The following is a 26,337-nucleotide window of genomic DNA, read 5'->3' as shown; positions in this document are numbered from 1 at the left end:
CGGCTCTGTAACCATGTTGACAACATCTTTCAGGGCTGTGTTTCTGTGTTAAGATGCTGGTAGGGGGTGCATTTCCGAGGCAAGCCCTGTTCTCGAGGTCTTTGCTATGACCCCCTCTCAGGGCAGGTCTGGAGGACCAGAGCAGGAACAGGGGACATTTTCTGTGTCTTTGCACATCCAAACATGTCCACTGCCTTTCTGCACAGATGATCACTCGGGGGCACAAGTGTCTTGGGCCCTGACCTTTTCCCTAAAAACCCCATGCAGTGAGCTGTGTCCTTGCCCTTGTCTTTCCAGAGGTTTGACGTGAGGGCCATTTGTGCCAGGTCCTCAGCCATTTCAGACCATCACTCAGGCTCTACCGTGGGCATTTTCACCTCTGCCGAGCTCCCTGCCGAGCTCCTTTCCTCTTGGAATACTGTGTCCCCTCCTCCCTGTCATCTGGTAGGCTCACCGGACATGCAGTGCAGGCTCTCAGTGAACCCCTGGCCTCACCTGCCCTTCTGGTCTCCAGAGTGGACCAAGCGCTGGCTGTGGCCTCACATGTCCCTGGGAGAGACGTCATGTGAGGCCATCCAGCAGGATGAGCGTAAGGTCCCGGTAAGAAGCCTGACCTTCCCCTGCCCCGTCTGCTCCCCCTTCCAGATCCGGTCTGACAAGGACAACGACATCCCCATCCGATACAGCATCACAGGCGTGGGCGCCGACCAGCCCCCCATGGAGGTCTTCAGCATCGACTCCATGTCCGGCCGGATGTATGTCACGCGGCCCATGGACCGGGAGGAGCGAGCCTCCTACCACGTGAGTCTCGGGCTCCTAAGGGCGCGGCGTTGGAGGGGAATGCAAACCCAAGTCCATATCAGAAAAGCCCACCTGCCTGCGGGGCGCCTCCCCAGGCTGTGCAATTCACGGAGCAGATGGGCCGAGAATGTGCTCTGGTAACGTGTCCCTGGTGATGCCGGGAGGGTCTGGGACACACTGGGGGACCCATTGGTCAGAAGCCATGGACCCACGTGACCTGCTGGGAGTTCTGCTGGGGAAGGGGTCGTGCAGCTGCTGTGTCACTGCCACCTCTCCAGTTCCGGACGTGCATCCCCAGCCCCTCTGCCCCTTCCTCTGAGAGCAGAAAGGCAGCTCTGAGCGAGCACTGCTGCTTTCATGGGGAGCTGCCAGTGGAGAGGGAAAAACCATGAGAAAGTGAAGGCTGCGAGGCTCAATTAAAGGGACCGTCCACCACTTTCCACTTGGCCTCCTGACCTGGCGGCACACAATTGGCCCTAGAGCTCGGTGGGCGCACAGCTCTCATGCCGCCCGCCCTGGTGTCCGACCCACTTTGGGCTCTGCCTCCTCATTGTGGGATGAGCATTTGCACCTGTGGGAGGAGGGAGCTGGAGCCAGACCTGGGGGGCAGGGCTGGGCAGCCCCACCCAGCAGCTGAGACCTGCACCCTTAACCTCTCCGACCTCCGTGCTCTCCTGCAAAGGGGAAACAATCAGGCTGCCTCAGCGTGTGTTCTGAGGACTCAGGGTGACATCCCTGCAGTGTTCAGGACAGAGCCCAGCATGTGGTAAGGCTGCCTCTGTGGCTACAGCCAGGGCGTCGGAACTCCCAGCTCCCGGGTTATGTTCACAAAGACCTTCAGGTGAGGGGACGCACTCACAGCCTCCACCCTGTGTCATCTACGGACCGGCACTGACCTCACTTGGCTTCAGCCTGCAGTGCCAGATGTTGAACCCTGAGAAGGGAGGCTCCACACGGGCAGGCTTGTCCATACTGCATCCCCTGGCGGAGAACAGAGCCCACCACTGGGGGCGGGCAGGCCCCTCTGAGTCACAGGCTTTGCTCTCTCAACTGCTCAGCTCCTAGACCAGGATGGCTGCAGAATTTCTGAGTCCAGCACAAGATGAAATGGGGGCCCCTCTGAGCTTACTACAAGTTTTACGATGGTGATGGCTGAGCGTTAAACCATACACAGACCCTTCTGAGTACAAGGCCCGAATGACTATGAGGGTCACACACTTGCCTCCTGTGAAGTGGGACAGACAGGAGGCTGAAGCTGGAGGACTTGTGGGTCTCATCCCGGGCTGTCTGGGCCTCCCCGTTCCCTTCTGCACCTCGGTGCAAATGGCTCAGAACCACACCCGAGTGTCACTGTGCACTCTGAAGACCCCCAGCCCTGGGCACCCCAAGAGCACCTCGATTCCAAGAGCGCCACACACCCTCTCCCTGCACCGCCAAACCAGACCCTGGGAAGGCAGGAGCCACGTTTGGGAAAAGGAGACCCACTTGGCTGTGGACTGAGAGATAGCTCCCCAATTCCTCACCTGCCATGGGCCAGAGAATCACTTTGATTTTAGAGTCCACGATTTTAGTGGGGCTCTGATGTTAGTTACCTCTGTCCACCCAGACAGTCTCCGTGCCACTAAAGTCAACCCCCGACATGATGTGACTCAATTGCGGGGTGACCCCTGTAACCTTCCCACCTGGAACCTGCGCCTCACATCCCAGAGTCCTCTCTGCTCCCCCAATGGGTGCCGTTTAATCGTGTCCTGAGTCCCACTGTCATCATGGCTGTTGAGGGGGTGGGGCAGCATCTCCCACCTGAGAGGGAGTTGACAGACCATGGACACAGGTCACTGGAGGTGGCTGCACGAAGCCTGTGATCACGAGACAGACGAGCATCACTGCTCTGCGAGGCGATTCCCCAGAAGGTGCCTTCATGGCTTCCTCAGGAAGCCTTGCTGTTGGGGCCATGGGCGGTCAACTTGGGCAGGATCTTCCTGAGCCTCCTTTTCCCTGCCTGTGAACAGAGATCCGACAGACCCATCTCATGGTTCTTGTGAACAGTGAGGTGAGCCAGCGCCTGTGGAGGTCTTGGGGCACTCCCAGCCAGAGCCAGCGCAGGGCTGATGGAAGACAACAGGATCCCGCACACAGCAGGCATGCACAGAGCATCGCAGGAAATTTACTCTGCACAAAACACCCAGATTTGCAAGTCTCAGGACATTCCTTATTGCCAAGTCACAAAGTATTTCTTGTCTCCAACGCCAAGACAGACCCCCAGCCCCAAGCCTGCAGCTGTGTGTCCAGCCTGAGAGATGGAGGGGAGGGGTGGGTGGGCTCTTAGAGATTTCCAACAGAATCTATCAAATGTTGTTTTAAGCTTTTGGAGGGGGATGAGAAGAACCTGCCAGCCACTTTCCATTGAGAGTCCACTCGGCCTGCTCCTGCTGCTAAAGATAGCAGCCCAACCAGGGTGTCACTTTAGTTAGAAGATAATAACTTTAATTTTAGCTCAGAATTACTTTTTTCAAAGCCTCCTCACCTTTGCCTCAGCGCCTTATTGCCTGGCCGCATCTGACAAGATGAAGGATGGCCCAGCTGCCCGTGGGAGGATCCCCTGGAGGAGGGCACAGCAACCCACTCCAGTATTCTTGGGCTTCTCTGGTGGCTCAGACAGTAAAGAATCTGCCTGCAACGTGGGAGACCTGTGTTCAATCCCTGGGTTGGGAAGATCCCCTGGAGGAGGGCATGGCAACCCACTCCAGTATTCTTGCCTGGAGAATCCCCATGGACAGAGGAGCCTGGCAGGCTACAGTCCATGGGGTCACAGAGAGTCAGACACGACTGAAGCGACTTAGCAACCACACACTGGCCACCCCGGAGGACTTCCACAGCAGGGAGGTGCAAACTGGGCTCCAGGAGTGGGGGCCCGATGGCAGGGGGTGTTGGGGGGCGGTTGGCTGGGAGAAACAACCGCACAGCACCCCATCCTGAGATGCTTAAACACGACACTTCAAGCTGATCTGTCTTGAAGGGCGCAGCTGCATGGCTCTGCAGGCTGCAGCTCCCAGGAACCTGAGCTCGCTTGTCTCCTTGTGATGACGTGGATCGTCTCCTCCAAAGAAGCCCACCTTGAGCTCCCCCGAAACACGTGGTGTCAAGGGGAAAATTCTACACAGGGCTGTCGGCCGAGGCTGCGGAGAGGTCAAGGCCCCTCCTGCAGTCATGGATGGCACCCTCCCCTCCCCCAAGGCTGGCAGAGCCGCTGGGGATGCAGGGCACCAAGGGGATTGCCTGATGACTGGGCGGGGCCCCCAGCTCAGAGACCCCTCCTGCTGGAGGCTCCTCTGGGCACCCTTGACTTGGCACTGTCTTGGCATGAGGACCCTGTAGTCCAGTGTGTTTGGTTTCGAGGGTGATATGGTTTCCACGGAGAGATGAGGGCACGGCTGTGTGACAGTCACAGTGTTGGTCTGGAGAGACAGGTCGGTCCCTTCCACCTCCAAGTGTGGTTTTCCTGTCTAGTCTCAGGGCCCCATGGCCCCACTCCAGCCCGCTCTGCTGCCCGTGGGGCTCAGCCACTCTGCATCCCCCATGCTTGCTGTCCTCTGGGCCCTCACCCAGGGCTCAGCTCCAGCATCACCTCCTCCGAGAGGCCTGCCTGGCCTCCTCCCCACCCCATGGGTCACCGCAGTCACATGTCTCCTCAGGGGCCATCTCCTGTATGAGAAGCCTCAGGGCAGCCCTGGATCTCATGGAGCCATGGACTAGGGTACATCCAGTGCCTGCCACAGGTGGGCCCTCAATAGATATTGATTGAGCAAATGAATTAATGAGTGAGTGAATGAATAAAAGACAAAAATCCAAAATTGAAGAGGGGAGTCTGAGGAGCCCCTGTGGGCCCTTCAGCCCAAGTTGGGGTACCTACCCTTTGTACCTTGAGTTGTTCCCAGATGGAGCTCCCTGGAGCCCCTTCCCCATCAGAGAGGGGCCTTCCACCCCAGGGCCTCTGGACCCATTTCCTCTCTGCTGTCCCAAGAAAGATAAGCCAGGGTGTGACTGGCCAACAGGGTAGACTCGAAGTGGATGCCCCAGTTCAAGGACCCACTGTGTCTCCTCTCTGGGTCTCCCCCAGGCCTGGCCTCCTGGCAGCAAGGGGCCTAAGCCCCCACCCCCCACACATGGCCTTTCTGCAGCTGCTCTAGGTAGACATGAGTCCTCAGCATCAGTGGTGCACGGATGGGTGTCAGCGTGGACCCTCGGGTCAGCCTCCAGGTCCCATGGTCGCCCTGTTTCACCCTCCCAGGACACCTCCCATTTCCACAGACGAGAGAACCCAGGCTCATGACATATCCCAAGCCCACCCCACAGTCCCCAGGCTGCCCCTTGAGGGGTCCCTGAACTGCTCTGTCGCCCCACCCCAGGGCTGTAGGTCACAGGAGATCTGCTCTTGGTGCTTCACAAGGCTTCGGGTCAGGCGCATCCCCACTGGGGGCAGCTGCTGGCCCTGACAGCATATGTTGCTTTCTTTCTAGCTCCGAGCACATGCTGTGGACATGAACGGCAACAAGGTGGAGAACCCCATCGACCTGTACATCTACGTCATTGACATGAACGACAACCGCCCCGAGTTCCTTAACCAGGTGTACAACGGCTCCGTGGATGAAGGCTCCAAGCCAGGTGAGCCCTGAGCCCCGAGAGAGGGACATTCCCGAGGAGGGACACGCAGGCCCCACCGCCATGATGACACCTGAGACTCATCGCCTATGAGTTTATTTTAGCTCCCACTGCATGCCCTAGAGAGTGGGCATCCCTGCTCCACATACCTCACAGTCCAGGCCAGGCACAGACAGAGGGGCTGAAACAAGGGAGCAGAGCCCCTGCAGGTGACGATTTGGCTCAGGAGCCCCCTGGGCGCTGAGTCATGGGGACGGCAGTAGATTAGGGAAGTCTCCTCTGCAGAGGTGACCTGTGGGCCAGGAGCTGACTTGTGATCAGAAGCAGCACTCAGAAGGGCAGGGAGGGAGTCTGGCGGCAGGGAGAGCATGTGCAAAGGTCCTGGGGCCAGTCAGGGAGGAGGCTGGCCATCTGAGGCCTCCTGGGCACCTTTGGGCACAGCGGGAAGCACCTGAGAAGGCTGACTCCCTCAGCCTGAAGAAGCGAGCTGTGTGGCTGAGGCCCTTGGTCCCCCTCAGAGCTGACCTAAGAGCTGACCCGTCTTCCCAAGGACTCCTGTCCAGCATAAATGATAACAACCGCTTTACAATGTCTGGTCTCTGGATCCCATAATGACCAAGAAGTGGGCGCCTCCCTCCCACTTCAGCTCAGACAAGACTCAAGGCCTGAGGAGGTGGAGCAAGCAGTCCCAACCCCTTGGTGTGGACATGGGCACTAATCCCCAGCGGATGCTGGCACAACAGCTCAGAGATCCCCCAGCATCACCTGGGAACGTGTTATAAATGCATAGCTGGTGGCCACCCACTGATTCAGACTCTGCAGGTGGGGCCCCGAGGAAGCAGCCAAGCTCCAAGTAACTCTGCACTTGCTAAGGCTTTAAGAAACCCAGCCCTACACTGTCTCCTGATTTGGGGGAGGGTGGGGGGCAGTTGTCCTCAGGACAACTACTCACTTTGGGGCAGGCAGGGGCAGGGGGCAGTGTGGAGCTGAGCCAAGCACCACTGCTGAGGACCCTGCTAAGGGCTGCTGGAAGCTGCCACTAAAATTCGGACTCTGGTAACATTTGAAATTGAGAGAAACTAAGGGTCATTTTGATTCATGAGTGATGCCCCGTGCAATACTGGGAACATACGCACAGTAAAGGTGTTGCCTGTCATCTGAACATCACAGAGGCTGCCCCTCCCCAGCCCCGGTGGGTGCCCATCCTGGGAAGACTTCCCGGGCCTCTGAGGAGGGGTCAGCAGGCGTCCAGCATGCGGAGGGGCAGGAAAGCAAACATTTATCATCTCTTCTCCCTGGAGGCAACTGCCACAGCTCCGTCTCCAGGGGCTGCTGCTTCCATAAGGTGAAGTGCATTTACAACTGATTGTCCTCAGAATCAGAAGGCATGGGCCAGCCCAATGTCAGCAAAGGGAAAGCAATGTGACATTGTTTCTGCAGAAACCTCAGGTGGCTGGGCCCTGCAGGCCCCTGAGGGGCAGGTGAGTGGCCAAATTAGCTACAAACAACCAAAGAAAGCAAATAAGGACTGCTGACAGCCAGCTCTTTAAGGAGCAGAGTGGAGAGTGGCTGTCGGGCTTGGTGGGTTGTGGGGGGACTTTCTTGTTAACGGAAGCGGCAAGTCCTCTCTCCCCAAGACCCAGGACACTCTGTGAAGGTGCCTCAAATCAAGCCTCCCACATCTTATTTTCAAACAAATCAATGAGACAGTTTTCCCAAACGCATGACTGCCTTTACTCATTAGGATAACAAAAACAACAAACTGCTTCATCTTCCCCTCGAAATCCTGATAAGCCTTTAAGCCAGGACATTGGAGCATCCTCAGATCGCTGGACACGGCCCGGCGGGCTGAAGGCTGGCCCTTTATTCCCTGGGCACTCAACACCTTTCTGTTTGCACTAAATGTTGGGTGACTTTCGGAGCCCCTGGGTGCCCTCAGCTCCATTTCTGGTCCTGGAACAACCATCAGAGGGGACCAGAGATGTGACCTCTTTGTGCAAAGCCAGGATGGAGCTGCACGGTGCCTCGTTGGGCTTGGCTTGACGCCCTGGTCCAGAACGAGGAGGCCATGTCCAGACAGAGCAGGGCCCACCTCCTCGATGCAGGAGGCTCCCCGGGATATGGAAACAGTCTCTATAAGTCCTTTTCTCACCCCAGTAAATTACAATAATAGAAGGTTTTACACAGTGCCTTTGTGGGATAAGGAAAAACTACCGCCAGAAATTAGTCATTATTCTCTGGAATGATAGGCTAATGAAGGGTTTCAGATGCATGTTCTAATGGAAAACAAGTGAAAAGATATATTCAGTATTGACTCAGCCGGGTAGGAGTCAGCTAAGGTCTGGGAAGTTGCGGTGGGGACGTCAGCCAGCTGCTGGGGGCCAGATCCCAGGTCACCCCACATCTTCACTGGCCCCCAGGCCCCTCCATGTCATGAAGCCCTCTCTGGCTTTGCTGAGTCGCAGGGGCCTCACACACAATTCTGGTTCATACAGCTGTTCAGTTCAGTCACTCAGTCATGTCCGACTCTTTGCAACCCCATGGACTGCAGCATGCTGGGCTTCCCTATCCATCACCAACTCCCGGAGCTTACTCAAACTCGTGTCCATAGAGTCAGTGATGCCATCCAACCATCTCACCCTCTGTGGTCCCCTTTTCCTCCCGCCTTCAATCTTTCCCAGCATCAGGGTCTTTTCCAATGAGTCAGTTCTTCACATCAGGCGGCCAAAGTATTGGAGTTTCAGCTTCAACATCAGTCCTTCCGATGAATATTCAGGACCTCTTTCCTTTAGGATGGACTGGTTGGATCTCCTTGCAGTCCTAGGGACTCTTAAGAGTCTTCTCCAACACCACAGTTCAAAAACATCAATTCTTTGGCGCTCAGCTTTCTTTATAGTCCAACTCTCACATCTAGCTGAGAAGCTGAATTTCTCGTTGTATTTCGTATAAATGGCCACATGGGGGCAGTGGTTGCCGTGTTGAGTCCCCACCCGGGTGGGGCCACAGCAGCAGTCACTCCCCATGCCTGGGACCTTCGGGCCCCTCCTGATCATGGTCCCAAATCCTGGAGGTAACTGGCCAGGGGCCGCCAAGACCTGGGAGACTGCATGTGAGGTTGCAGATGAGAAGGGGAGACACGTCCGCTGGCCGCCCTCTGAATGTCCCACCACTGGAGCTTTGCTTGGGTGGGTGCCCCGCCGCTTCCAGGCACACACCCCACCTCTGCTTTTCCAAACTCTGCCCTTTCTGCAGAGCCTGCCTTGATGCCCCCCTGTTCTGTGTCCCCCAAATCTTCTGGGCCCACCCCCGGAGGGGACCATCTCATGCTTCCAGGCAGAAGCTCCACCTGCAGGAGTGGCCGCACAGTGCACAGAGGCAAGCGGGTTCACCCGCTCCGTGCACTCCCGCTGTCAGGACGCACGACGCGGGTTCACCGGCTCCCTGCACTCTCGCTGTCAGGACGCGCGAAGCGGGTTCACCGGCTCTGTGCACTCCCGCTGTCAGGATACGTGGGCACTGAATGTGCATCCCCATCCCGCAAAACCGGTTGGTCTTAAGGAAGCAGTCTTTTCCATCAAATCCTCTTTCCCTAGCTTTGAAATTGACCCTGTGCTCGTGAGTTCAGATTAATAATAATTATACAAAATTATGTCTGTAATATGGATGTTTTCCATAAAGAAATGGAGTTTCATTTATTTCAAGTGCACCAGAAAGTGGAACCAAAATTAGAGTTTCCCAGAAAAAGGTTCAACTGAGATGCGACGAGAAGAAACCCAAGAGGACTGTGACCTGGTGCTTACTGAGGCCTGGGGTAACAGAGGCATCTCTGGCCCTGGGTGGGCAGGAAGCAGGAAGGCCGGGCTTTGGGCAACCTTGACCCTCCTAGGCAAGCACCGCTCCAAGCAACTCTTCAATGTGCTTCCTGATAGGGTCTCATTGGAAGAAATGTCTTTTTAAGATATCTTTTTATTTTGACATGATTGTAGATGCACATGCAGTTGTAAGAAGTAATACAGAGACATCCCACAGACCCTTCCCCTGACTTCCCCCAGTGGTAACATCTCACAGATGCAGGGTCACACCAGGGTGTAACATTGGTGCAAGCCCTGGCCCTCACTCAGACTTCAGCACGAGGGTGTATGTGAGTGCCTGTGTGTCCATGCAGTTTATCACGTGTGCAGATTCGCATGACCTCCATGGTCAAGACAGTAACATTTAAGGCTAACACCCATCTCCCCGCTCACCAATCCATCTGCCCACCGTCCCTACCCTGGCAACCATTGACCTGCTCTCCATATCTGTGATTTTGTCATTTTCAGACTTTTGTATAATTGTGACCATAGCAGTATGTTACCTCTGAGTGTGCTCTCAGTTACTCAGTTGTGTCTGACTTTTGTGACCCCATGGACTGTAGACTGCCAGGCCGCTCTGTCTATGGGATTCTCCAGGCAAGAATACTGGAGTGGGTTGCCATACCCTCCTCCAAGGGATCTTCCTGCCCTGGGGATCAAACTCATCTCTCTTGCATCTCCTGCATTGGCAGGCAGATTCTTTACCACTAGCACAACCAGTCCATCCTAAAGGAAATCAGTCCTGAATGTTCATTGGAAGGACTGATGCTGAAGCTGAAACTCCAATACTTTGGCCACCTGATGCAAAAAACTGACTTATTTGAAAAGACCCTGATGCTGGGAAAGATTGAGGATAGGAGGAGAAGGGGACAACAGAGGATGAGATGGTTGGATGGCATCATCAACTCAACGTACATAGGTTTGGGTGGACTCCGGGAGTTGGTGATGGACAGGGAGGGCTGGCGTGCTGCGGTTCATGGGGTCGCAAAAGAGCCAGACATGACTGAGGGACTGAACTGATCTGAGCACCACCTGGGAAGCCCATGTTACCTTTGGGGGCTGGGTTTTTCCACTCAGTATAATTCTCTGGATATTCAGGCAAATTGTGTGTCCACTTCAGGAGTTGGTGATGGACAGGGAGGCCTGGCGTGCTATGATTCATGGGGTTGCAAAGAGTCGGACATGACTGAGCAACTGAGCTGAACTGAACTGAAGCTCGTTTCTTTTCACTGCTGAGTAGGCTGCAGTGTGGAGTCCCTACCCTCATTCACCCTTTGAAGGGCGTTCTGGCTGTCCCAGTTTGGGACAGTAATGAAGCTGCCAAGAACTTTCACTCCCGTGTGGACTTTCATGTGAATTTTCATTTTCTCTGGGACAAATGCCTGAGGACTCAATCACTGGGTGGTACGGGCACCAGGAAGTGCCACACACTCTTCTGATCTCCTGTCCCACCGTCTGAGTGGCCCGGCTTCTCCGTCCTCACCGCATTCGGTGGTGTCATCATGTCGTGTTAGCTGTTCTGATAGGTGCGCAGTGCTACCTCACTGTGGTTTCTATTTCTCTTTCCCTGATGCTAACTGTGGTGGAGATCCCTTCCTGTGCTTGCCATCTGCATCTCCTCCTTGCTGAGACGTCTCTTCATGTCTTGTGTCCATCTTCTAATTAGTTGCTTTTTTAATCACTGAGTTTTGAGAACTGTTTATTTGAGATGCAAGCCCTTTGCCAGATGTGTGGTCTGCAGATAATTTCTCCTACTTTGGCACTCATGTTTTTCATGCTCTTCAGGGGGTCTTTTGGGAGGGAGCAAGAGTTTTTCATTTTGATGAAGTTCAATTTTTCACTCTCCTTTGATGGACTGGACTTGGGTATTGAGAACTCTTCCCAAACCCTGGGTCCTGAATATGTTCTAGGCTTCATTCTAAAGGTTTTAAGTTTCACATTTTATTTTTCATCCTTGGTCCATTCCAAGTTAATTTCTTTTTTCTTAATGTTTCAAATTTGTTCATCTATTAACCAAGAAAGGTGCTTCCCCCCCCATTATATTCACATTTCAGGGATGCTATAAACTGTTCAAATTCACTTTTGGACATTGAGTTAATTTCTGTGTGATTTTTATAGAAGGCGTGAGACTCAGTCTGGTTCATTTTTTGCTTATGGATGCCCAGATGCTCCTGCACTGTTTGTTGGAAAGGCTTTCTGTATTTCATTGAGTTGCTTGTGTACCTTTGTCAAAAATCAGTTGGCTTGTTTATGGGTTTGCTCTGTGTTCTCTGCTCCCATCCACTGATCTGCCAGCCCCTTGCTCCCTGGATGTCGGTAGCTCCATAGGAAACCTTGAGTGGAGCAGAGGTAAAGGCTGTTTCAGACTTCAGCTACCCCTTGTCCTCACGGGGTGGGACTGTGCCCTTGGCAGGTGACATCGTGTGGCACTCAGCCACTCATCTTAGACTCCCAGTGGCCAGCTGTGGCCAGCATGGCGAGGCCTCGGCCGGCCACTCATTCTGTCTCATCATTAAATGGAGGTGATTGTACCACCGACCTTGGGGAATCAACTGAAGGCGTCCACCTGAGGCAGCTGACACCTGTGCTATTGTTAATGGTGTAATTACTATTAATGGGTATTAACTTATTACTATTGTTAAATGTTCTTACTCAAAATATCGGTTCATTTTCCCAACTCTGGTAGCAAGTTACATTGTCAGATGGAATCTCAGATTGAACCATAAATCTCGCTTAAAACCAGCTGTCCTCTACATTACGTTCCTGCGTCCCTCAGGTCACCTGATGGCCGAGCTAGACCTCAGACGTTCTGAATTATCACAAACTCCCCACTGGCCACGGCTGAATGAGGGGCTTGGCCAGCCAGAGCCAAGCTGAGGCCTGGTCCCAGAGCTGATGGGAGGATTGGGCCCAGGTGCTCCTCCAGGCCCTGCCCCCTTCAGGAGGATGCGCAGGAGAGGGAAGGGAGGGGTCTTCCTGGGTGAGGCCACAGCTGGGCCTTGGCCAGTGGGCCACAGCAGAGGGCGTTCAAGAGGAGAAACCGGAGGAACCCCTGTAAGCCCCAGCTTCCAGCCGAGCAGGCTTCCCCATCGGGCCCCTATTCACCCCTCTGACCCCAGTCCTATTCCCAGAGCTGCATAGGGTTGGGGGGTGGCACTGCAGAGCAGAGGCTGAGACCCTGGGAGGCCCTCGGCCAGGCCAACTGTTTTCTTCACCAGAAGCAAGCGCTCTCCTGCACCTCTGGGTGCCCCTCCGGGGTGCAGGCGCATCTTTAAAAGGTCAAGTTCAGCTCCTTGGAACTTGGCCTCTTTGAGAAGAAGGACAGATTAAAAACCTCTGGGGCCCCTGACCTGCAGCTTCTGAGCCCAACCACTTCCCAGGCTCGTGAACCTGCCCGGGGGAGGCCCCGCATCTCTGCTGGAGGCCTCGGGCTCCCCCGCAGTGGGCTCACCTCCCACTGATGCTCTGACTACGCGGCCATCATGGAAACAGCACTGACCGGGCCGCTGGGGGCCGGGCACCCTGTTAGGGCCTCCAGACAGGAAACCTGCTGAATCGTGTACAGCCCTGTGACAGGCACTGTGGACAGGAGGGAACAGAGGCGAAGAGCAGGTAAGAAGAGACAGCGGGAGCGCGCCTAACTGAACCAAACTCCCTGGTGCCGCGCTGCCAGTCCACCCACACAGGGTGTGGTTGTGGTGAAGGAACGTGTGTTTACTGAAACGGCTCCAAACCAGGACAGGCGGTTCGTGCTCAAAAGATCCAAACCCTTCTTGCGGGGGGTGGAGGTGTGGGGGGCAAGCGGAGTGTGATGATTAGCTCGTGCACAATTCTCTACTTGGTGGGGTGGCGGGGCGGGGTCGCGGGGGTTAATATTATCAACTCTTAGGCGCCTGTAGGTCGGGCCACACGTGCTCAGAACTCATGGTCATCAAGTAGTTAATGTGCTCCACGGGGTGGTGGTCTCAGCCTTTGTTAACCCACCCATGAGACCAGCATCAGATGCTGTTATCAGGGTATTTCAGAGAGGAGCTGGTGCAGAGGACATGCGGCCGGGGGGCTAGTGCGGGGGTGGGGCCAGTGGGGGGAAGTAGGGGCAGAGGCCCCGGAGTGTCCTGCTTCGGTTCAGGTGGGGACAAGAGTTAAACCAGGTGATCTGGCTCGTGAGCTGCAGTTCTAACCATGGAGCTAAACTGCCTCCCCTCCCCAGCCTGGGTCAGGAATAACTATGGACGCAAGTCTCAGAAAACCCAGCTGAAACAAGTGGCGTTTTAGATGAGCGCATGAAGCCGGCAGGCTCCCCATCTCTGTGCCCTTTGCCTCCCTCTCTGATTTCTCACCACGAGGTCACAACATGGCTGCTTTACCTCCAAGCGTCACATACACTATCAGGGGAGAAGGGTTAGGGAACCATCCCTCTGGAAAAGCACACACAAAAGCTGTGTGTGAATGCCCCTTCTCCAGGGTGGGAAAGCGTGAACTCCACTTCCAGGAAGCCCATTGTCCAGTTGAGGAACCAAAAGACAGGTGTGCTAGGTAGGGGCCTACTGATGGTATCTGATGCACGTGTGGGCAAAGGCCATTAGGATGGGAGGAGTCTCTCCTGCCCCATGGCCTCTGCACGGGCTGCGCACGCAGCCTGGCCAGCCTCCCCCTGACCGCTAGCACACTGGCTCCCCCTCGCTTCTCCAGAGCTGTCTTCCCCACCGAGCTCACCAGCCCAGCCTCCCCCTGACCGCTAGCACACTGGCTCCCCCTCGCTTCTCCGGAGCTGTCTTCCCCAGCGCGCTCACCAGCAGGCGCTCCCTGCACACAGACGCCTCTGGTCGTATCACTACTGCATCCTCTCAGTTTGTTGTCATCACTGCCTTTCCCCTTTGCAGGGCAGAGACCCTGTCTGTCCCATCACTTCCTCCATCACCACCATGTGCCTGAGCAAGGGTGGGATTCAGTGACAGCTCAGCCTGAGCCACAGGCCAGCTCGGGGGTGGGGACCGCACCTCCGTGCCCAGGCCCCCACCTCTCTGGAGCTCCGAGGGTGCACAGCAGTTCTGTGAAGGCCTCCTGGAGGGTCCACACCTGTGCAGAGGGAGGCGGCCAGGCCTGCAGTGTGCCCCAGTGGCCGGCGGTGTCTGATGCTATGTGCCTCAACCCCTGGTCAGGTTTATCCTGCTGACCCTCCAGTCTCACACTTCCTACCACCCTACCCAGCCCCCACTTTTCAGGAAATGAGCTCACAGGGCTCAGGACAGACCTCACAGCTCCATCCTCATAGCTGGACACCCCCCTCCCCTCTGCACCAGCTGGGGGTCCATGTCCTTACAACAACCCTTCCCTCTGGAAATCAGAGTCGCCATGTGCTCTCCTGCCTGGAGGCAACCAGACGGGTTTCATGGCGTCGCTCGAGCCTCCCAAGAAAAGACGCCTCTGTATCGATTATTTTTACTAAAAAAAAAAAAAAAAAAAGTAGTAATTGGAATCTCTGCTTTTCCTAACCCCTTGTAACTGCATGAGGGCCTATATTATAAATTTTGAAATTAATGTCACTTTAAAATATTAAATAGCAGAGAAATCTACATGCTGCAAATGAAGTCAAAGAAACCTTCATCGATATAATGCAGTTTTTGCTTAAATAGATTATTCTATTAGTCGGCCCTGTTTATTTATTTATTTTATTTCTGTGCGGTGGAAGTCCCCCTGAGACTAATGCCACGGACTATTGCACAGATGGCACCAGATACTTGAAAGTCATCCGAATATTAAGAATTTAAATCTTTAGCCTCAGTGATTTGAGCAGAAAGCCAATTATGGGGCTGAATTAGTTTTCAAATTAAACTGCGATTTAAGGCTTATGAAATTAATCCTTTAAGGCGCATGGCAGCGTTTGTACATGAACTCCTCGCAAAAACCCAACCTCTGTCTTCTCCCCCTTTCCTGCTGGCCCGACTAATAAAGAGACGTCCAGCGTCTCAGGCAGCAGACGGCATGCCCTCTTAGGTGAAAATGCAGAGTGATGCTCAGTTTCCTTTGTTAAGATGAAGTCAGGCCTTTCTACTGGGGAGGGAGGGAGACCCAAGGAGAAAGCCACAGAAGGTGATTTCCTCCTGGATCTCACAGCCCAGCTGGTGGGGAGAGGCTTAACTCCCAGGTTATGACAGAAGCTGCTGCAGTGAGCAGTCCCAGCAGAGCGCACAGCCGGGTACCACGGTCAAATCACTCCCTCCCATGGGTGGCCCAGGCTGCCTCTGCAGGTGTACCATGACACTGGGGCTACTGGGTGCTTATGGCTGCCCGTGGACCAGACCTGCCCCACTGGAGAAGGATCAGGCTTAGCTGGGGAGGCCAGGTCATGCCTTCCCAGACACTGGGGGCCAGCCCTGCTCACACCCCAAGGTGCGATGTAGCCGCTGAACACTTGCTGGAGGGTTTAGGAAGGGGCACCCTCGAGTGTGAGGAGAGTGAGACACGGGCCGGGGCAGAGATAGGGTGCCACCCAGGTAAAGGCCTGGCCCCCAAGTCAGGAACCATTTCTGAGTGCCCACTGAGGGTGGCGCTGGGGCTGGGACGAGTGTCCGGAGCACAAGCAGAGGCCGTCTCCCCCAAGCAGCTCTCCAGGTTTCAGAAAGAAGCTCCTTACACCTCTGCCCCACCCTCCTCTTCTAGGAAGGAAGTGAAAATAACCCTGAGGCCTAGATCAGTTCCAGGGCCCCGAACACTTATATTTCATCTGGGTTTGCTGCCATGGCAACCCTGCCCTTGGCCTTTGGGCTCAGAGCACTTGGGCACGCCTGGGTCGCCTGACCACAGAGCAGTGGCCATGGACCTGCCAGGTTTTCAGAATCTGTTTTGAAGGAAACCAAATTGTGATTAAGGCTGAAAAAAAGTCCCATCAGTTTTCCTTTTTTAAAATAACATTTTACCTTCTGATCATCAAGTGATAATCTTTGGAGGAAACTTGGGAGATATAGAGAAAATCACAAAGAAAAAAACGCCTTCTCCCATCTTGCCTGCCACGCAGATTGCCGTGAACACGTCTGTCAAAGATTCCCCTCTGGTCTCCTCTCTGCATGAACACATTGTTATATTAAAGAACACAGTTTAGAAACGATTGTTCTCAATTTTGCTGTATATCATGAACATTTCAAGTGTCATGAAATATTCTGGCTTTAAATGATTTCCATTGTGGGAATGTACCACAGTTTATTCAGCCAGTTGTCAGACTTTCAGCATCAATTACTTATTTTTTTTAATTTATTTATTTTTGGCTGTGCTGGGTCTTCACCACTTTGCACGGGCTTTCTCTAGTTGCAGCAAGCAGGGGCTACTCATCGTGGTGTGCGGGTTTCTCACTGCAGTGGATCAGCAGGGGCTGCTCATCGTGGTGGTGTGCAGGTTTCTCACTGCGGTGGATTTTCTTGTTGCAGAGCACGGGCTCTAGGGCATCCGGGCTCAGTATTTGCAGCTGGTGGGCTCTAGAACAGCAGCCTTCAGCAACGGGCTTAGTTGCTTGGCAGCATGTGGAATCTTCCCAACCAGGGATAGAATCCTTGCCCCCTGCATTGGCAGGCAGACTCTTTACCATTAAGCCACCAGGGAAGTTCTCAATTACTTATTAATTGTGCTCCTTGTTTGCACTGCTAGGTGTGAGCTTCACAGGTCAGGGACATTTTTCTACTTTTATTTAAGACCATTGTTGATGCACACGCACTTGTGCAACAGAAGACACACTGAGCCCGCATCCACCTTCCCTGACAGTATGTGGAAATAAAGACTGGCAGATGGGAACCAGCAGAGGCTGTGTGTTCAGAGCACGGGGTGGGCTCGGGGCGGGGCGGGTGGGTGGGCGTCAACAGCCACCATCACAGGCAGACTAGAAGGCGTGGAGAGGGGCTTGGGCATGCCCCAGTGAGGGCTGGGGGACTGGCAGTAGGGGCCCAGCGTGGGGCATCCTATGTGGTTGACTAGGGGTGCATTTTGACTTTTCTGGCAGATTTGGGTTTTGTTTTTATTTGGCTGCATCAGACCTTAATTGCGGCGCACGGACTCTAGAGCACGGGCTCAGTACTTGGGGCACACGAGCTTAGCTGCCCTGCAGCATGTGGGATCTTGGCTCCTGTGTTCCCTGCATTCCAAGGAGATTCTCACCCACTGGACCACCAGGCAAGTTCCTGGCTGATTTGTTTTTAATCTGCCTCTGATGACTCAGTTACCAGAATCTCCCCTGGTCTGGTCCGGGTCAGTTCTTTCACTGTTTTCAGACAGGTTTTGTCTTCCTGTGTGCCTGGTTCATCATGGGCAGAGCCCTGCGTGTGAACAGTTGCCGTGGTGACTTGAGGCTGTGTGAGACGGTACCTGTCTCTGTGGAGGATGTGCTTTTGCTCCTGCTGGGGACACTGGTAACCTAAGTGACCTTAACTAGAGCTGTGCTCCTGCGAGGCCATCTCTTCCCCATTCACCCTCACCCCTGGAAGTGCACTGACCTTCCAGATCAGCCCAAAGACTCAAGCGTTTTCCAGGTGCTCCCTGACACACACCCACGGCAAGCCCTAAACTCAGTGTTTTCACCCCATTCCCATCAGTCTGCTGAAAGACTCATGGAGCTCTTTGGCTGTCAGAAGCCAATTTGGAATCAGCAAACATCTAGAGAGGAAAGACAGCCCCGGGCCTGGGCTCCCCTTTCCAGCCAGCACCCCCCAAGTCTGTGCCGCTGCTGTCTCTCTGCCCTGAATGAGATGCTCTTATTGCATGTGAGGTCCAGCTTCTCTTGTTTTCCTCGAGAGGAAGATTGGTTTAAGATAAACATTGTCCACCATTTGTTAAAATAGGACTTCCTGGATTTCTTTTAAATACTGAATGCCTCTAGGGAAATTCTACTGATAATTAAATTCATTAAAATTGGGTTTACACACAATTCTTTGCGAATAGCCATTGCATGAAGCTAGGTGGGTGTGTTTGATGGACTTTCTTCCAATGGCTTTCAAAACACAGAAGTTCTGTATGTTTCCCCTAGAAGACACTCGATAAAGACGTGTGGAATGAAGCAATGAACATCCTAGTGGGTGCGCAGCATCTTGGTCTGACTGCAGCCAATTCCCTCTGAAATCCAGCAAATGAGTTCATGTCCTCCCTGCCACCCTTGGCGTCCCCCCCAATTCCGGCTGCGTGAAGCCTGTTCTCTGCATGTCTTTTGTTTTGTTTAATGATATATTTTTTTAAGATTTATTTACTTTTTTTATTTTTTGACTGTGGTGGGTCTTCAGAGTTGTACACCAGCTTTCTCTCGTTGTGATGAGCGGGGGCTACTCATCATTGTGGCGCCCAGGCTTCTGAGGCGGTGGCTTCCCTTGTTGCCGAGCACAGGCTCTAGGCACACAGGCTTCAGCAGTTGGAATGTGTGGGCTCAGTAGTTGTGGCTCTCAGGCTTAGTTGCCCTCAGTCATGTGGGATCTTCCTGGACCAGGGATTGAACCGGTGTCCCCAGCCCTGCATTGCAAGGTGGATTCCTAGCCACTGGACCACTAGGGAAGCCCTCTGTGTGTCTTGAAGACATACCTTTGACCCACTCTCCTGATGAAAACATCTCCCTGTGATCTTAGAACAAAGTCCAAAATCCTTGCCGTGAGCCCAGCCTACCTCCAGCCCCATCACATGCCCCCACCTCTCTCTTCTTCAAACATCCAGAGCTCTTCTCTGCCCCAGGGCCTTTGTCCCCACTTCCTGGAGTCCTGCCCCCTCTTCCCTACCCCACGGGACCTCATCTCTCAGGCCTGCCCTGCTTCCTCTGTAGTTCCCTCCCACCTGGTTACTCTGCATATTCACACAAGCATTCTTACCCACTCCACAGCCCTTACCCCAGCTGCCGAGGATCTGTCTCTCCTGTGTGTTCTGTCCCTCTTCACTGGCCTGTTAGGGGTGGGACCACGGCCATATGGTTGTTCTCTACACACGGAGCACAGAGCCTGGTGTCTGCACACAGCAAGTGCTCAGTCAGTAACTGAGGGGCAAGTGAAGTGAAGTCAAAGTCACTCAGTCATGTCTGACCCTTTGCGACCCCATGGGCTATAGCCTGCCAGGCTCTCTGTCCATGGAATTCTCCAGGCAAGAGTACTGGAGTGGGTAGCTGTTTTCTTCTCCAAGGGATCTTCCCGACCCAGGGAACAAACCAGGGTCTCCTGAATTGCAGGCAGATTCTTTATGAGCTGAGCCACCAGGGTAACCCAAGAATACTGGAGTGGGTAGCCATTCCCTTCTCCAGGGGGTCTTCCCAACCCAGGGATTGAACCAAGCCCCCCTACATTGCAGGCGGATTCTTTACCAACTAAGCTACCAGGAAATTGAGAGCTAAGCATCCCCATACACTGGAATATTATTCAGCCATAAAGAGGAATGAACCCTGAAATCATTAGCCTCAGAAAAAGACACCAGATGCAAAGGCCACGTGGTATATGATTTCACTGATAAGCCATGCTCAGAAGAGGCCGATCCATAGAAACAGAAAGTGGATGTGTGTTTCCAGGGCCTGGGAAGGAGGATGTGGGAAATTCTTAGTGGACACAGATTTCTTTGGGGGGATGACAGGATGCTCTGGAATTAAGATACTTTCTACTGACAATGCACAACAACTGAATATGCCAGAATACACTGACTTGTGCACTCTAAAAGGGTGAATTTTCTGATGCATGGATTCAGTTCAGTTCAGTCATTCAGTTGTGTCTGACTCTTTGCAACCCCATGAATCGCAGCACGCCAGGCCTCCCTGTCCATCACCAACTCCCGGAGTTCACTCAGACTCACGTCCATCGAGTTGGAGATGCCATCCAGCCATCTCATCCTGTCGTCCCTTTCTCCTCCTGCCCCCAATCCCTCCCAGCATCAGAGTCTTTTCCAATGAGTCAACTCTTCGCATGAGGTGGCCAAAGTACTGGAGTTTCAGCTTCAGCATCACTCCTTCCAATGAACACCCAGGACTGATCTCCTTCAGAATGGACTGGTTGGATCTCCTTGCAGTCCAAGGGACTCTCAAGAGTCTTCTCCAACACCACAGTTCAAAAGCATTAATTCTTCGGCGCTCAGCCTTCTTCACAGTCCAACTCTCACATCCATACATGACCACTGGAAAAACCATAGCCTTGACTAGATGGACCTTTGTTGGCAAAGTAATGTCTCTGCTTTTCAATATGCTGTCTAGGTTCGTCATAACTTTCTTTCCAAGGAGTAAGTGTCTTTTAATTTCATGGCTGCAGTCACCATCTGCAGTGATTTTGGCGCCCAGAAAAATAAAGTCTGACACTGTTTCCACTGTTTCCCCATCTATTTCCCATGAAGTGATGGGACCAGATGCCATGATTTAGTTTTCTCAATGTTGAGCTTTAAGCCAACTTTTTCACTCTCCTCTTTCACTTTCATCAAGAGGCTTTCATGTTGATTAAAAGAAAAAAACTATAAATCTGAGGATTATATGAGCGGACAGCAAGGGCTGCAGGCCTGGAGCTCCGTGCCTCCTGCAGCGTCGAGCCCCATCCAGCGAGGATGTCTTGTCTTTCAGTCATGAAAAGGCGGGTCCTGAGCCCATTCGTCTCCGGTTGGAGGATGAGGATAGAAAACCTGAGCCCTGTAAAACAGATTTCCGCCTTCCTCTTGCTGTATGCCTTCTTTTCTGTTCCCATAAAATGCATCTGCCTTGAGAAACTTTTTTTCAGTTAAAGTCGACAGCAAAGCTGACTCTGTATCAGGCCCTCCCTGCACGGGGGGTAGGAGAGGCTGGACAGGCACGCAAGAGGACCTGCCGGGCACACACCTCGTGCAGTGAGAGACTCTGGGAGCATGCAGGAGAGACCCCTGCCTCGACCATGGAAGTGTCTCCACCACTGTCTGCCCAGCTCCTCGTGCAGCACCAGCCCAGAGCAAATTCTTAGCATGTGTCTGATGAATGAAGCCCCCTGCCCATTACCACCCTGGATCCCAACAGGCCTGGAGGCCCCCCAGCCCCAAGCCAAGTTCAGCCTCAGCATAAGCCAGCACCTTTAAAAAGGACCCAGTGGAGGATGGTGCCCACACTCCCTCACCCCTGTAGGCCCTCGACAGCACACTGCTCCAACCAGGGAACAAGGAGCCGAACCAAGAACATGCAGATGAGGACAAAGGCAGCATGCCCCAGGCCCCAGGGGCAGGTGCAGGGCTGGGAGCCCATGCCAGTCAGAACTCCAGGTTGCAAGCAACAAAGGTAGTATAGGATTAGTTCAGTCGTGTCTGACTCTTTGTGACCCCATGGACTGTAGCCCGCCAGGCTCCTCTGTCCATGGGATTCTCCAGGGAGGAATACTGGAGTGGGTTGCCATTCCCTTCTACAGGGGATCTTCCTGAACCGGGGATCAAACCCGGGTCTCCTGCATTGCAGGCAGATTCTTTACCATCTGAACGACCAGGGAAGCCTAGAATAGCATAAGACAAGAAGGGGAATATGTTCTAATATTAGTTCAGGTGTACAAAGCATCTGTAAGGGACCTTCCCCTCAATTTTGCTGTGAACCTAAAACTGCTTAATAAAGAAAAGTCTTCATTTTTTTCTGTATACAGATAAGAGCTTCAGGGGCAGCTTGACCCAGGGGCTGCCCAGTGAGAGGTGGTCACTTGAGCCTGCCGTGGCTTTGTTTCCTCTGAGATGGCCCTGTCCTTCAGTTTCTATCTCTGATGACAAAAAGTGACCACAGCCTCCAACCTCACACGCTGGCCCAGCCAAGTCCAGGGGCAGGGATGGCACACTGAATTCCTAGAAACTCCAAAAAGCATATGCCCTTGCTCCCAAGCTCTGACTGGTCAGCCCACTGCTGATCACGGAGGCCAGGGGTGGAGGGCAGGCTGATCTAGCCAGGGCCTCCCAGTGGGGAAGGGCAGACACCAACAGGAATGCCACACCCCGCTCTCAGGAGGCAGGGGACTCTCCCGGGGTGTCCTCTGCAGACCTCGACCCTGGCGCCTGGTGGGGAACGGGCGCTGAGCTGGGGGAGGGTGTAGGTACTCACCACCTCTGGGCTCGCACACCCCGAATTTACTCCACCTGCCTCTGCATCCGTGTGCACAGCATCCCCTCTGTGGGGTCTCTTCTCACTTAGCACCCTCGAGTGCCTATCAGGCACCTTCAGGATACAGCCCTGTTTCTTTACTATGTGCTGAGTCCCCACATACTGGCTGGAGCCTTGGGCTGTGTGGCTCAGGAGGGAATGTGTTGAGTTTTGAGCCGGAATTGCAGGCTGCGCTAACCCTGGGTGGCTCCCTCTCCTGACGAAGTCAGAGCAGTGACATCAGAGCAGACTTGAGCTTGGGAAGAAGGCCCCACCCCCGTGGTTCTGCAGGGGGGTATGGGGGTGGAGGGAAGGACAGACACATTCCCGAGGGCCTGGCAGCAGTCCAGCCCAGGGGTGAAGGATGACACACACCACATCCAGCCTCCAGGAAGATATGACTGCGGGAGACATCTGCTGGGGTGTGTGCGAGGGGCAGTGGCGGGGGCGTGGCAGGCGAGTCCCACATGAGCTGCCGTCTCTGTTGCAGGCACCTACGTGATGACAGTCACAGCCAACGACGCGGATGACGCCACCACAGCCAACGGGATGGTGCGCTACCGGATCGTGACCCAGACCCCCCAGAGCCCCTCCCAGAACATGTTCACCATCAACAGTGAGACGGGCGACATTGTGACAGTGGCTGCTGGCCTGGACCGAGAGGTGAGGTGGGCGCCGTGGGGCTGGGGCACAACCTCCCCACTGCAGTCTGTGTGGGAGAGGTTGACCCAGAGGGAGGTCACCGTGGGCCTGGGTGGAATGGTGATGCCCGCTGCTGCTGCCACCAGAGGAATGGAGGAGGGGGGATCATGTGTATATGCAGTGGATGACATGTTTATGGTGTGGATCGTGTGTTTATATGATGTGGGTCACATTTATATAAAGTGGATCACGTTTATATGATTGGATCACATGTTTATATGAAGTAGATTGTGTGTTTGTATTTTGTGGATCGTGTGTATTATGTGGATCGTGTGTTTACACGATGTGGATCATGTGTTGATATGAAGTGGATTGTGTGTATATACAGTGGACCGTGTGTATATTCGGTGGATCACATGTATAAGTAGTCGGTTTTGCATATACATATAGTGGATTGCATGTGAATATGGAGATCGTGTTATGCACAGTGGATCGTGTGTTTATATGCAGTAGATCACGTGTGTGTAGTGGACTGCACATGTACAGAGTAGATCATGTGTATATGCAGTGGACTGCATGTATAGGCAGTGGACTGTGTCCACAAGGTGTCGTGAATGGATGAGGTAGAGCTAACTGTGAAGAAGTCGGAGGCTTCTCAGAAGAGGTGGCCTTGCTCTGAGCCTTGGAGGTTGATATAATCAGTTCTATTTCCTCCCCTTTGGGAATAAAGACCCACTTTTTCTGAACACTGCACACCAGCTGTCTAACTGGTTCTGAGCAATCACAGATTCCCACCCCACAGACTCCTCCTTTCGATCAGAAACTTTCACTGAGCACCAGCTTTGTTCTGGAAACCACCAAGGGTACCAGAGAGTAGTGGGCAGGGCGAGTGGTGACTGCTTGCGTGGGGCTGACTCCACAGGAGGGAGGAGCGGGTGAGGGGGACAATCCCCGCAAGATAAATGAGTCCAGGTAGTGGCATGGCTTAAAGGAAATGGCATCATGTGGAGGGGGGGATGTCCAGGGAGGCCCTGTCCTGGTCTCAGGAAGGGTGCGTGTGACTGTCCCAGGGCTGTCCTGACAAAGGAAGTGTGTCCTCTCACAATGCTGGAGACCATGAGCCCAAGATCCTGGCAACCTTGGGCTCCAGCCCAGAGAGCAGAGGGTCCCACCCACCTCCCCCAGGGCACAGGTCCACTCCCCACCCAGCACAGCCTCGCTGGCCTCCACCACCTCTAAAGAGCCGCTGCTCATTGCTAGATGAGCCTGGACTTCAGGTGAAGGAAGCAGAGGCGGGAGCAGGTGGTACCAGCCCTTGGCCCCGATCGCCCAGCCTGCTGAGCCATCACCTGCCCTGTTTGAGATAATGAGCAGCCTGCCGCACAGTCCTGCAGGGAGCCTGGCTGCAGTTTCAGGCTTGGAGGAGAGAAGAGGTGTTTCTGGGGCCTCTGTCCCAAGGAGAGAGGGCAGCACTCAGGGGACCTTCTGCAGAGCAGGGAGATCCCAGCTGGGAAAGCTCAGGAAGCTGCTGGTTCCGAAGGCACGGAGCGGCTCTGAACACCATGCCCCTGCTTTCCCCTGTGAGTGGCCTGCGAGCTGTCCCTGGTTTGCCTTTACCTACGAATAACCGGGCAGGTGTGGAGTGGGACAGACAGAGGACGGGTGGTCAGCCAGAAGCAGGAGGAGGTGTGGGCATGTCTGCTACTCGTGCAAGCGTGTGCTGAGCTCATGCATGGCAGAGCCTGTTCCAGACAGTGGGGCGCCCTGGGGACCCCAGCATGGGCCAAGCACTGTGTGCATTGTCACATCTTAGTCCTTGAAACTGCCCTGGGGGGACTCCTGGAGCAGTGTTTCTTTCCAGATGAGAAAGACGAGGCTGCAGGGCTCTTAGTTGCCCAGGGCTATAGGGTCTCAAAGCTCAGGAGGGGCTCGGCCCCCATACCACAAACTGTCCATTGTTGTCTGAAGTTCACATTTAACTGAGCAGGCTCTGTTTTTGTTTGCTCTGGCAACCGACCCTGAAGCAGCCGCCCCCTCTGGGCCCAGGTCGGGGCAAGGGTACCTCTTGCAGAGTTCAGTGTGTGTACCCCCTCCCACATACCCCCTCCTTGGGATCCACAGCACCTGGCTGGCTGCCCAGCACGCGATGGACCAGCCGGTGTTCTGGGACCAGCCTGGCTTCGAGTTCTCAGCGACCCAACCAAATGAGAAGAAACAGCCTGGGTGGTGCCCGGCCCCATGTCCTCTGGCCTCTGATCGGCTCAGTCCCACCCCTGAGGCCAGGCCTCTCCTTTGGGACTGCTCCTGGGTCGGTCATAGGCACCTCACTGGCTGCCCCCCCAAAATCTCCTCCCCACCTCCACCCAGAGCAGGTGGTTGCTGAATCTTAAGCGGGTCAAGTGAAATAATTAAGCACAAGCTGTCTGCACTAATCAGTGCATGCATGGACCAGCACTGTCCTGAGACAGCTGCTGGCCACTCCTCCCGCCACTGCGGGACGAGCCCTCAGGTGTGCGGGGGCAGCCTGGGAGGGCCCAGCCCAGGCAAGGGCAGCCCTGCAGACAGAGGGAGGGGGAGGGTGGGCCAGGACAAGGGCAGCAGGTAGCACCCCGAGGCCCCCGCACCTGAGCTCCTCGGCCCTGGTATCCCACGGCCTGGCCCCACCACCACCACCATGCAGGCTTCTGTCTCCACCCCTCCCCTCTCCTGCCACCGGACTCGTGGGCTTCTCCCATCTGGTTCTTCCCATGTTCTCACCAGATGTCACCTCCTCAGGGAAGCCCCCCAGACTGCTCTCCTCTCACTGAAGCTACGGTTCCTACAGAGCCCAGTGTGGGGCAGATACTCTGTGGACTTTTCTTCTTTGCTGGGGGTCCCCTCCTGTGGGCCTGCATGGTCCATGTCATATGCATGAGCCTCTGTCTCAGCAACCCTGCACCCCACCGTCAGGGCAGTGTCCCCACAAGGAGACGTGACCCAAGGGGGTGGCCAGTGTCCCCAGCTCCAGTGAGGGACAGGGAGAGACTTGGTGAGGGGCCGAGAGAAGGCTCCATCCCCAGGGCCCAGGATAAGGACACAGTGTGGATGGACGGGTGAGCTGGAGGCTCGGTGGCCCAGAGGGAGGGACCACAGGCACCTGGGACCAGTGGGAGCTGGGGGCACAAGGGTGGTGGCCTGGGGCTTGGAGCCGCACAGGGGGTGGATCAGAGAATGTGCAAGGGTTGGGGGCTCGCTCTGAGCCTCCCCCAGGGAGATGGTCATTCACATGGGCAGTGGGGAGAGGGAGGGAGCAAGGTGGTGTTCACTGGGCGCCTCCTGTGTACC

General features: G+C 54.6%; 1 protein-coding gene across 1 annotated transcript in view; it reads left to right on the top strand.

The window, feature by feature from the left end:
• CDH4 (cadherin 4) overlaps positions 1–26,337 on the top strand; it is a 479,129-nt gene that overhangs the window by 419,745 nt on the left and 33,047 nt on the right. Inside the window, 3 exon segments of the mRNA XM_070381465.1 lie at positions 646–801; positions 5,319–5,463; positions 22,862–23,034. Of these exon segments, the coding sequence (XP_070237566.1) occupies positions 646–801; positions 5,319–5,463; positions 22,862–23,034 (474 nt within the window).

This window comes from Bos mutus, chromosome 13 (genome assembly GCF_027580195.1).
Source record: "Bos mutus isolate GX-2022 chromosome 13, NWIPB_WYAK_1.1, whole genome shotgun sequence".
Classification (NCBI taxonomy): Eukaryota; Metazoa; Chordata; class Mammalia; order Artiodactyla; family Bovidae; genus Bos; species Bos mutus.
Note: the sequence above shows the minus strand (reverse complement) of the source record. Positions and strands in the feature narration are given on the sequence as shown.